The sequence below is a fragment of the Lipophrys pholis genome (assembly GCF_963383615.2).
Source record: "Lipophrys pholis genome assembly, chromosome: 1".
Classification (NCBI taxonomy): domain Eukaryota; kingdom Metazoa; phylum Chordata; class Actinopteri; order Blenniiformes; family Blenniidae; genus Lipophrys; species Lipophrys pholis.
The window spans coordinates 34048659-34060638 of record NC_137635.1 but is presented as its reverse complement, the minus strand read 5'-3'; the positions used below and the strand labels follow the sequence as shown (position 1 = coordinate 34060638).

General features: G+C 42.7%; 1 protein-coding gene and 1 pseudogene across 3 annotated transcripts; one reads left to right on the top strand and one right to left on the bottom strand.

The window, feature by feature from the left end:
- Window positions 1-2386: 2386 nt before the first annotated feature.
- LOC308119690 (alpha/beta hydrolase domain-containing protein 17A-like) lies at window positions 2387-8470 on the bottom strand. 2 transcript variants are annotated; one of them, XM_080479839.1, is made up of 6 exons: window positions 8331-8470; window positions 6626-6711; window positions 5619-6115; window positions 5097-5291; window positions 3519-3698; window positions 2387-2864 (listed from the first exon to the last, which is right to left on the bottom strand). In XM_080479839.1, exons 3-6 carry the CDS (start codon window positions 6110-6112, stop codon window positions 2639-2641), a joined length of 1095 nt encoding a protein of 364 aa, XP_080335965.1. In that variant the 5' UTR covers window positions 6113-6115; window positions 6626-6711; window positions 8331-8470; the 3' UTR covers window positions 2387-2638. The 2 variants fall into 2 exon arrangements, with proteins under 2 accessions (XP_080335965.1, XP_080335966.1); XM_080479840.1 differs by having other exon boundaries at window positions 8134-8401.
- LOC308110567 (N-acetylglucosaminyl-phosphatidylinositol de-N-acetylase-like) lies at window positions 8283-11496 on the top strand (annotated as a pseudogene). The gene is made up of 2 exons: window positions 8283-8377; window positions 10850-11496. The product of its transcript is annotated as an N-acetylglucosaminyl-phosphatidylinositol de-N-acetylase-like (transcript).
- The last annotated feature ends 484 nt before the right edge of the window (window positions 11497-11980 follow it).

Here is an 11980-nt window from a genome sequence, read left to right as displayed (position 1 = left end):
CAGACCAGTGCTAGTTCAGTAAATGTTCCCTTTAACAAAACGCCGACTGCCACCGAAGCTGACCGGTCTCCTGTGCATCGGGCGCCCGCTCGTACTTCTCTCAGACCAATTAGTACTCATCCAAACAGGACGCCCGTATCAGTCGACGCTGGCCTGCAGAACGTGGTCAATAATAATGAAGAAGACAGAGACCTTTACATTTTATACCCTTATTACACTTTGGATGCTTTGTACAATAGTGCTGAACTTAAGACCTGCTTTTGTCATGCTTGATCTGATTTATAGAAATGTGTAAACATACTGTCAACTACAGTACATGGTTGTGTACGTGCGTGTAGGTTGTGTTTGTAAATGTGTGTGTGTGTGTGTGTGTGTGTGGTGGAACCTGCACCACACCAACAGCGTGAGGCTCACATATGGCTCGTGTCACACATGACGCGTGCTCGCCACCCATAGTAGAGCTCCTGTACGTGTTTGGGGCCACGGAGGTTTGAAAAGACGGAGCTCGTAGGCATGATCCTGGCACCTGATCTACATCACATTTGTTAGTCATAACACACCGACACGCATTGGTTCGGATCTCCCCCACCCCCCCCACCCCCCGCAACACTACGACAAAAACACAGCTGGATAAATTACACCGAGACGTAAACACTACAGGAAATGTACAGAGGGTGAATACCAACAGGAGGATGAGTAACTGTGGTGATGAGTGCTACTGGAACAAGACAATTGAAACAAACATGTGCTAAAATGTTAATCAGTATAATTCTGATGGTTATTCCGAACAATCCTCATTAGTTTGGTGAACCGAGCAGCTACTTGGTCTGGTTCCCTCGGAGCCTTAAGCTTCACAGGAGTGTGACCACCAGGAGAAGATGATGAGAATTAAAAGAAAATTATTCACAGCGACCGGAACAGCTGCGCTTTCAAACGCAAAATGTTTGGCCTGACAATTTGTGAAATCTGCCGTTTCTGCTTTCCACGCGAGAATGAGATGAGAGCATCGACGCCACTCGCTGAAGACAAGACTGGAAAGGGGTGACAAGGCCTGGTCGAGTCAACCAACCTGCATATTTTCTATGTGACAAGTGGTTTTATTGGGTGCTGGATAATTATTTTGTCCGGGCGCAGCCTCTACCTGGCTGCGTCTGCAAGAGTGACAGAAATCCTCTCATCACATTGTCAGCAGCACAGCAAACCTGCAAACGCGGGTTTGTTTTTTGTTTTTTTTTCCCTTCTTCTATAAACGTCAAACTTTCCCTTAAATCCTGCTTTTAGCACGCGGGTGCACTCTAACCTTTAAAGTCACCCATTAGTCAACTGAAGGCCTTCAAGCTTTCCGTTTAGAGCCAGATAATCCAGAACAGAGACATGAAAATGACGGAGCAGACCTGCACTTCCATCGCAGTTTGATTAAAAGCCCACGAAACGGATATTCTCAGAGCGCTACAGAGAGACCCGGTTCCACTTTAACCAAACCATTCATTGTAAGAGATAAATGATGGGAGACAGAACTACAGGGAAATTACAGCTATTTTCTAGAAAATGTCGCTGTGCGGTGAAAGACGACAGCCAGGAAATGCACTCCAAAAAAAAGAAAAAAAAAAGGTCACTCAATGATCTTCTGACACGCCCAGCAGCCAAACAAGCTATGAGAGTATTCCAGACTAGTCCATGTGTTTCCACCTTAACTGACCCTGAGGGGCAGGAGCCGGACCTCCAAGACCACACCGAGAGGAGCAGCTTAGTGTTAGCTGGACGACAACTTGGGAATTGCCCCGGCAGTCAGATGGACATCCAATAAGCAGGTAAACAAAGAGCAGAGAAGGGGGCACGAGCTTGACCACGTTACGTCCACCGGAGAGAGAGAGAGAACCGGTCAAGCTGTGGAGGTATTCTTCATACACACGCCAAAAAATAAAATAAAATAAAAAAAATTATAATAATAAAAAATACACTAATATTAATAAGTCTCCAGAAGCCTCCTCAGCTTGTAGCTGTCCAAGTCATCGGGATGTCCTTAATTACTGTCGACACACACACACACTCACAAACACACGAATGCGTGTGTGCATTATCTGGGTGTCCATGGAGATATGAATACACACGCAACACTCGCGTCATAACACACACACACACACACACACACACACACACACACACACACACACACACACATTCGTCAAAATGTCACACTTCAAGATTACATCTGTGTGCCTTTTCAGGCAGAGCACGATGTTTTCACTTCTCAGTTCAGCGAGCACTTTTTGAAGTCACACCTGATAACGTTTCCCACACCAGGACTGCGAGTCATCTCACTAATGCTGGGCGTCTAAGAACTAAAAAAAAAAAAAAAAAAAAAAGTATTTTTGTTTGTTTTTTTAAAAAGAAAAGTTCTCCCCTTCAAAAGGGGAAACAGAATATTGTTTTTATAGTTGAACCTGAAAGTGTGCTGCTTCAAAGACACACAGATGTGACAAAACTCACACATGCTTTTTAGGGGTTATTTTCTCAGCCACACTTTTCAACTGAGCCGAGGTCCTCTTTTCACACACATACATGCATGCACACACACATTCACACACACACAAACACACAGTCCCATTTACACACACAGGGAGAGGCTGTTTATTTCTCAGGCGTGCTGTGCAGCCAGGTCCTGGTTGATGAAGCGCCGTAGCCTCTCCAGGTACTGACTGTAAAGCTCAATGTCGTTGTGACCGGCTCCCTCCACCCAGAGAGGCTCCACGGCCTTGGGGCAGCGCTCGAACAGGGCGAGGCCGTGAGAGAAGTCGATCACCTCGTCCTCTGTACCGTGAATGATGAGCACCGGAGACGTGATCTTCGACACCTTCTCGATGCTTGAGGGGAGAAAAACATAGAGACGTGGGATCAGCTATTCCTCATTTAAGCAGGCCACGTAAATGTGATGCAATAGAGGTTCAGGTCTGAGTTTTACACGTTATTATCCAAACTGCATCCACCTTTGCTAAACCGGTTCCACCGATTTCCATTCAAATCCCAATTAGAGGGCGAATCACAGACATTTAGAGACCGGCAGCACAATCATGGGGGAAATGTAACTATCCTCCATAATGAATTTCATACTTTAATAATAACAGACCAAATACAACTTCAAACTGGCAGCAAGTACCGAGATTGGAAATGGACAATTTAAAAAAAAAAAAAAAAAGTCTTGACCTGCTATGACTCACTCCTATTTGCAACTCTATAAAAACTATCTCACAAGACCCATCATGTTGTCTTACTGCCAAACCACATAAGTATAGCAAGCCCTCACAAAAATGTCATTTATGTACTCTGCTTTCATGTTCTATTATAATGTAGAATCAAAATTAAGGGGAAAGCGTTTCCTTTAAACAGGCAGACCGACAACAGAGAAGCTGAGCTGTTCCAATAGACACGGGTGTTTTTCTTGGCCGTAATGTTTATTTCGCTCGGCGACAGAATTAAAGCAGCAGTGGCAGCTTTTAGTCTCTTAGGAGTGAACTTACTTGGGGAAAGCGTCAAAGCAGTATGTTTTCTTTGTGTCGGGAAACGCCACTCTCATGCCAGAAGTGAGAGGAGAGTGGAGGACCACAGCAGCACACTCGAACCGCGATGCCAAGTCCACGGTAGGCACAGTGCCGATGCTCTGTCCGTACAGGATGATATTCTCGGGGCTGATGCCGTACCTGAGGACACAAACACTCAGAGGTCAGCACATCAAGAATGTGATAATGAAAATCACGTGTGAAAAGGCGAGACATTGTGGATCTGCAAGGTTTTCGGACGGCGTGAAAAAGAAGAAATACGTACACACACAGAAGTGACTAATTGAAAAAACAGACAACTTAAAATGCTGTATTTTTCTTAATTTAATTCATCTGGACTGGCGAGCAGATCCTATAATAACCTATAGATAAAGACAACCTTCTCGCTGTGCTGTCAAAAAAGCATATCCTGAAACTGTTCCCATTTAATCCTAATGCTATTTGCCCTCGCTGATGCGTCAGTGATTCGTTCGCTGCGAGTTTCAGTTTCAGTCTTAATGTTGCACGATGACTTCAACTCTTACTGACACAGTTCAACGCCATGTAGACAAATTGTAGATACAGTTACAGCTCATGTCTCCATGCTTACACAGATTATTTACAGTTAAAATGGTTAGTACTGCTGTTTGGAGTTTTTTTTTGTAAATGCTAAATATTACAATTGTTTGAAGGCATGAGCAGAAGAAGATCAAGTTGTAATGACTAGTTGATGTAAAACAGCCAAAAGGATCAATAAAATGGTTTATTACATTACTGACTCCTTATTTTGAGTTTATTTTAAGGGAAAATTTACTTTCACACCCCAAGACATTTTAGGCTCTATTAAAACAATGGAAAATGTGTCTTAATTAGATTTTGAGGATTAACTATAGCTAGATCTAAGAAAATAACCTACGGACCCACCAATAAGAATACCTTAATATATATGGAGGAAGTCATTACATGTTCGTGTTTAAAATACCACAATAAGCTGTAGATGACATATTTTCTATAACCAGGGAGCTTAAACAATTTGGGTCTACATACCACATTTGGAGCACTTTTAATTTTCCCTAAATAGCAAAAATCGAGGTAGTAGAAAAGCAAACTGACGTAATAGTCACTGATGGGAAAGACACCGGGGCTGACAAAAACTGGAATTACGCTTTAATTGTTCAGTGTCCTCTGTGCAGCCACCTGGATACGTTAATTTGCTTCTAAAATTAGGCTCATTAACCGTGCTGGCGGCAAATAAACAAGCAAAGCAGTGAAACAAGTAGAATTTCCGGTGAGAAACAGTTTTTGTGACGGTCAGTCATCGCTGTGGTTGATGCGACGCCACCGTTTCGCTGTGACTGAACTGGCTGATGGTCTGAGAAAGGCTGTGGTCAGCAGGGGAGATGTTCGTATAACACCGAGCCAAGACCAAATGTTAGTTTCACAAAAACTTACTGGACAGAGATCAGACGACATCCCAGCTACTCATCTTTAACCAACTCCCGGCGATAACTGGCTGTTCATTCTAGACTGGATGGAAACGAAGCGTTTCTGTGGGCTTACCGGGAGCGCAGGGCGTGCCAGGCGGCATCAATGTCAGCGTAGAGGTTCTTCTCTGAAGGCTTGCCGGTGCTGACGCCATACCCCGAGTAATCGTAGGAGAAGATGTTGCAGTTGATGCGTGTTCCTAAGCCAATGTAGAAGCTGCTCATCTGGCCCAGGTCTACTGCGTTGCCATGTGAAAACAACACTGTAAACCTGTTTCATGAAGAAGGAAGAGGAGGAGAGAATGGAGAAAAGGTTGAAGCAGCAGGAATGTAGTAAATGAAGTAGAGATGGAATCGATCACAAGAGTCCCAGTTTGGACCAGATCACAGTTTTCAATTAGGGAGACGATCTGACACAGGAACAAGTAAATGTGAACATTTTAAACACAGTAAATGTTGACCCATGTGGGGTAATCATTACGGCAAGGCTAGAGCTATGACATAAGACTGTGAGAACAAATTGTAGATAATGATAAAGCAGGTTGTGACGTGTGTGCTACCGCATGTTTCAGATCTTCAGGGATTGTGCTTCTCTTACCTGGCGTTGGGGGCACAGCGGATGTACATGCATCCAACCCTGTTTCCTCGACTAGACCTGGTCAGGAACACATCCGTCACATCCAACTCTCTCTGCGAATACTGGAACTCTGCTCTCTCCGTGAGGTGCAGCTTCCACCTGCCTTCTCCCGCACTGCCGCTGCCACCACTGCTAGTGCCAGTGCTCCCACCACCGCCGCCCCCTCCTCCTCCTCCTCCTCCCCCACCTCCAGCACCACTGCCACTACCTCCACCTCCTCTGTCAGCACTGCCACCGGCACCTAGCCGGGAACGCAGTCCGGGGGCTCCGAGAGAAGGGAGCGCGACCCCAGGGCCGGACGCGGACGCAGCTCCAGCAGCAGGAACAGCATCTGGGTCAGGGAGAAGAGCGTAGGTGGGCTCTGGAGGGAGGAAAGCCAGTTTGGCTGCAATGCGACTGGGGCACGGGGGGCAGCAAAACAGGCAGCATAGCTCTCGGATGGACAGACCGTTCATCTTCTGGTGAAATAATGAGCAGAATGGGAGACATTTAATGACATGGTTAAGTAAGACAAGTGAGCAACAAGCAAAGCCGTTCCCATCATTATTTCTTCTATATAGCATCATCTTACTTTTACAACTCTAATATTTTCTACTTGTTCCGTATTTTAATATAATGCAGTTTACTCATTAAACTTGTGAAGGAGAAGCAGGAAGACAACATCATACAGAAAAGGGCAAATACTCAATGAGCGCAAAAGTGTGTTTAATTGTTATGGTATGTAGTGACCACACAAATGAAATAGGATTCTACAGTTGATTGAATGGTTAAGTAATAAAAGTTAAAAGATAGAAAAACAAACAAGAATTTAATAATTTCACACTCAAGCTTCACAGCAGCTCCACATTGCACAAACATGTATACAAAAAGTATAATAAAGAATAATGAAAATGAATATTTGAAAAATAAAATTAAAGTGACTTTAAATATGGAAATCCCTGCATGTGTGTGTGTCGTAATAAGCATACCTGGATTCAGAAATCCCAAGAGCTTGAAGTCAACTGGCACACAATGGTGCCAAAGTCCTCTGGTCCAGTCACTTATCCAGCTGGATCTTTATCAGGAAAAAAAATACACAATTAAATAATCCCCTCCCCGAACCAGGGTCTGTATCCCTCCCCCAAATCCATCTATCTATCTGTCTGTTCTATCCTCTCACCCCAACCGGCCAGCAGAAAGCCGCCACCTCGGATTCGGCAAAGGTTTTCTTCTGTTAGAGGGAGTTTTTTTTCTTCCCACAGTCGCTCTGCCTGCTCTTGTGGATTTGATTGTTGGGTTTCTCTATGTTAAAAGCACCTAGAAATGACTGTGTTGTATTTGGTGTTATATAAATAAAGTGGAAATGAATTGAATTAATACAATCTGCTATTTATGACAAAGTGTATTAGGTTTAAAAGATCGAAAACTAGAAAACCTCAAAGGGATATTCTGTGTGCTTGCTCTCTTCATCGACTACTTGTCAAAGACAATTTTTTTATTATTAAAAGGTGATTCATTCCTTATTTGAGGTGCCTCTCCAATCCACTTCGTATGGGGAATTTTTTTGCAGTTTTTTGTCATTTCTTTTCCAGCAACGGTTAGCTGAATTATTAATGAAAGTCATAGCGCACTATTCCCAGATTTTCCACACATTTTGACGCTGAGGAGCGTTGTGTCATCACATTTCTAACATTTCTCTTGAACATTAACACTTAATTACAAAGCTCCATCACATTATACCCAACTCATAGTTCCATATGCTGAATCAACACTTTATCTTCAGAGAGGGGCTGGCTTTGGTTTACAAAACACAGATTTAGAGACATTAGTGTTCTCTTCAATGGAAACAGCTTCCAGTTTATGTTCTGGAGCAGAACTTATACAGGAGCTGGCAAAAGTAATCTCAAACCATCCTCCCTTCTTTTAGTCTCAATAAATTTATGAGTCACTATCACATACAGTTAACTTTATACTTTATGCTATTATTGCTCAGCAACCCCTCTTCCAGGAGCCACTAGTTCATAACATCTGGCCACTGACCACATCAGCCTGCAATACGTTGACAATTCCTTCTACTTCATGTTGTTAGGGAAAGCAGTGTTAAAAATGGTTGGGGTTTTTTTTCCTTCAGATTCCTTCCTGTCTACTACAGCCATTGTGAATAAAGCTAAACTGTTATTGACCGTTTTGTAGTAAAATCTCAACATTTGCTAGGTTACAAGCCTTGACAGTTGACTGTGTTGTAATTACCATTGTTTAGAAAATAATAACCAAACACTTGGGAGTCATTTAAACATAAATACACGCTAACTACAGTTGGAATATAGTGAAAATAGAGGCAGGAGGAAAAGACATCGCCAATGCAAAGTGATGAGACAGCGCGGACTCAACACAGACGTTAGTTGTTTTTATCGTCGTTAAACAAATAAAAGGTGTTAAGTCGCCAATATCATTCGCCTTTGTCGTTGTTAAGAAGACGATGTCAGTGCGTACTTACAGTAACTCGGATGCACTGGACGATGGTGTTTGATTACATCCCATCAATAGACACAGAGCGGCTGATATGCTAATGGTGGCTAGATGGTTAAAACGATATTAACCTCGAGCGTTAGCCAGTGATGCTGAACGTCTAAATGAGACAGCAATATGGCAGAGCACGCCCACACTAAGAAAGCCAAACGGACGGCCTCTCACCGCTGTCACTGCACTCCAGCAGTTGTCCGGGTTAACGTCAGCCACCGGTCAGTATATCATCACTTATCGTGAGCAAGTCAGGCGGCTAGCAGCGGCAGCTAGCAGCGGCGGCTAGCTTTAAGCTGGCTACTTAGCGATTCACAGCCGGAAGTGACGCAAGCACGTCGTTCTTGATCCAAAACTTTATTGACAAAAAATGGTCAATTTGAATTCTCAACGTTTTCAAATCAAATGGCTTATATATGGTTTTAAATATGAATCAAGTCTATAGTTGTTTTTCTCTTTATATCCATGCTCTAAAATTACCCAATATTGTTCATTGCAATGTAGCCCTCCTTACTCAAATCACAATGAAATCCCAATATAACCACACCTCCAGTAGATCTTTCCTCTTTAGTATTGAGATTGATTTGACTAGGAAGCTACACTTTTATGCAATTAAATCAAATGCATGAAATGACCAATTATACTCTGCCTAAGACGCAGGAGAGGTTTTCCAAATCCATCATCCAGTGTCAGTGACTTCCTAAGCTGCATTGTCATTGTCAGTGGTAACGGCTTCATCAACGGTCTAACCCAGAGTTCTTTCAAGACTCATTTCTGAATCTGTTGGATGTACTGCAGGTACATTTGATGCTGTTCAATGTGCATCATTACACGAATGTACAGTGTACATTCTTGTGATACATTCTCCTTCCATGTCTGAGTTTATTTTACAATCGCAGCCCAGATATCCAACTGACCAACAGGTTCAGTGGATTTCCGGTTTTGAGATGGTTTAGAATTGTCATATCATACTCCAAATTCTGAGTCAGACAGTCAGCCTGTCAATCAGGTTAGTAATCAGCTTGTTTCGATCTCAGTTGTTAGCTGGCCATCCTTTTTGGGGTTTGGCATTTCTCTGTCCCTTTGCTGCAATTGCACCTCCTATCCAATGGGCAGAATGTTGGTAAGGAAAAGTTATGGCAGGGCTATAGTACTCAAGTTCGGGTCCAACTATGTTCTTTTTTCCCCCGGATATCAAAGTTGAGCAATACGAAAGACGGACTGAAGAGACCAAGCTTGTCTTTCCAACTGTGAGCATTTACCTTTAATTTAATGCTTAATCCAACAGGCCCACCATGGCAGCACAACACTACACACAAAACGTTCTGCACCGCTGGTTGCCCACTTACAACTAATAAACTAAACTAAACTAGATGAACTCCAACCTGCATGAACTAAGCAACAAAAACACAACACAACTATTATCAACACTACAAACCTAATATATCCCCCAATAATCACATCTAAAACATGACGAAAAGAAACCCCCATAATGCACTGCTGTGATCAGCTTTGTGATGCTACAATATTATCAAAATAGACAAAGCATTGACATCAGCCACACAGTAACCATGCCTACTGGGCAGCCAGTCACCTGATTGGTTAATCATCCATATTTGCATGCTCTTGTGCTGAAAGTGTTTACTGTCCCTGCATCTTCAGCACCAGTTGAACACGTGTTCAGTGCTGGAGGATTAATATTGAGGCCACGTTGAGTAAGCCCAGGATCCAGAATGCTCTCCTCTCTCATATTTCTGAAGTGCAGCCATGGAAAAGGACACTGCTGTGCATGTAAAGTATAACGTTTAGAGAACTATTTGAGACCAGTTTTGCATTTCAAAATTGTTAATGTTATTTCATTTTGAGGCATTGTCTGATTGCTGTCTAGTGTAAAAGTTGAGTGTTCAAGACAGACACTTTTGTTCAGTTTACTTTGTTAAAATACATTTTTGCAGAACAATGTATTTATATTGGAGAAATATAAGGCGATTGCCTCGTCAAGAAGTTTTTGTTTTCACCTGGGTCTTTTTTGTTGGTTTGTTTAACATGATTACACACATTTCTGAACCGAATTTCACTAAAGTTTGTTGAGGGCTGGGGAAGACTTTATTTTCACTTTCTTGCAAACATTGCAAGAGTTTTGTTTTCAACATCAAGTTATCAGTAAGCACTGCTTGGATCTTGAAAACTAAGTCCTTACATAGCAGATATGCCTTTTGTTTAAAAAGAAATGTCCAGGTGAATAGCTTAATAAAGCAACATTGTTTTTGAAAATGTTTTTGTTGTTTATCTGCACACACAAGGTTGTTACATTTTCAACACTCTATTCACAGTGAGGATGGCGTGCCATCTAAGAAGAATTGAGTATAATGAAATTTCTCTAATTTTGTGGTTGTGAAAAAAAAAAAATTCTGACCTAAGGTTTACTCATGATTTCATCTGGACTTGGACTTGGGACTCGGACCTTGTGAACTCGGACTAGACTTAAACTCGACAAGCACCGACTTGGACTTGTCTTGGACTCGATAAAGGTGGACTTGACTACAGCTCTGGTTACTAGTTACTGTACTGGGACTGTTTACGGAGATGGTGGTTGTCTTGATAATTTTCTCCAATTTAGCATGTTTAAAATGTATTTACCGTCGACACCAGGGGAGTTTGTTGAAATCTCTGCAGCATGACGATGATATCAGAGCCGTGATTGTAACTGCTCATCCGGACGATGAGTGTATGTTGTACACTGATGGAATTAAAGGCCAGCGTGCATGTGCTGTGTCTGTCTGAAGGAAACAACTACGACCAAAGAACTATGCGTTAACAAGAAATTGTCAAGAGTTGTGCTGTGTTGGGGATACCAGCCTCCAGAATCACTACAATAGATCATGGAAAACTTCCGAATAACCCAAAAGCAGAATGGAGCATCGACTTGGTTTTCTCTGCTATTGTGAAGCACATCAGTGCTCACTCCTTCAACATGGTGCTGACCTTTGATGGAGGAGGAGTGAGCGGCCACACCAATCACACAGCCATCCATAAAGCTGTCAGTCATCCTGCATCCACTGGACAAGAATCCGAGGACTGCTGTACACTGTCCATGGTGACCATTGGCCTCCTCAGGAAGTAAATCTTCTTCCTGGAGCTTCCCCTCAGCTGGCGGCTGTCTTCAAGCCTGAGCTTCATTACAGGCTCACGGGGGTCCAAGCAAGCCAAAGCTGCCATGCTGTGTCAGCGCACTCGGCTCCTGTGGTTCCATTACCTCTGTATCACTTTCTTACGGTACATGTAGGTAAACACATTCCAAGTGATCCCGCAGGGTCCAAAGAGCCTGAAGATCTATTGAAAGCCTAACATGTTCTCGTGTACTGATGGTTGCATTCAAAGAACGTCCCGTGCTCATGTGATGAAGTGGAGTGGTGAGAGTGAACTTTGCAGCTGTTTACAGCTTTGATTCCTCTTTGATTGTAGAAGACAGAATGTTTCAAGATGCAGAGAGGCCCAGTGAGCAGATTATTTCCTGAACTGTTTATCTGAGCAAAATAAACTCAAACACACTTTAACCCCTCATTCAAATCCAATACGGAAGTACATATATAATCACACAGTAACTCATTTATTGCATGAAGTGCGAAACCAAAATGTCTGAAATCTGAACAGTTTCAACTGAAAATACCTAATTTAGATACCTGGAATTTTATAGGTTAGTTTGTTGGTACCAGACAAAGGCACGCTTGTTGGAACTAAAAAGAAATAAAAGAGAGAAGAGTTGTACGTCCTTGGCGTTGAAACAGTAGGATAGAACAACATCAAATAAATTACTCCAAAAA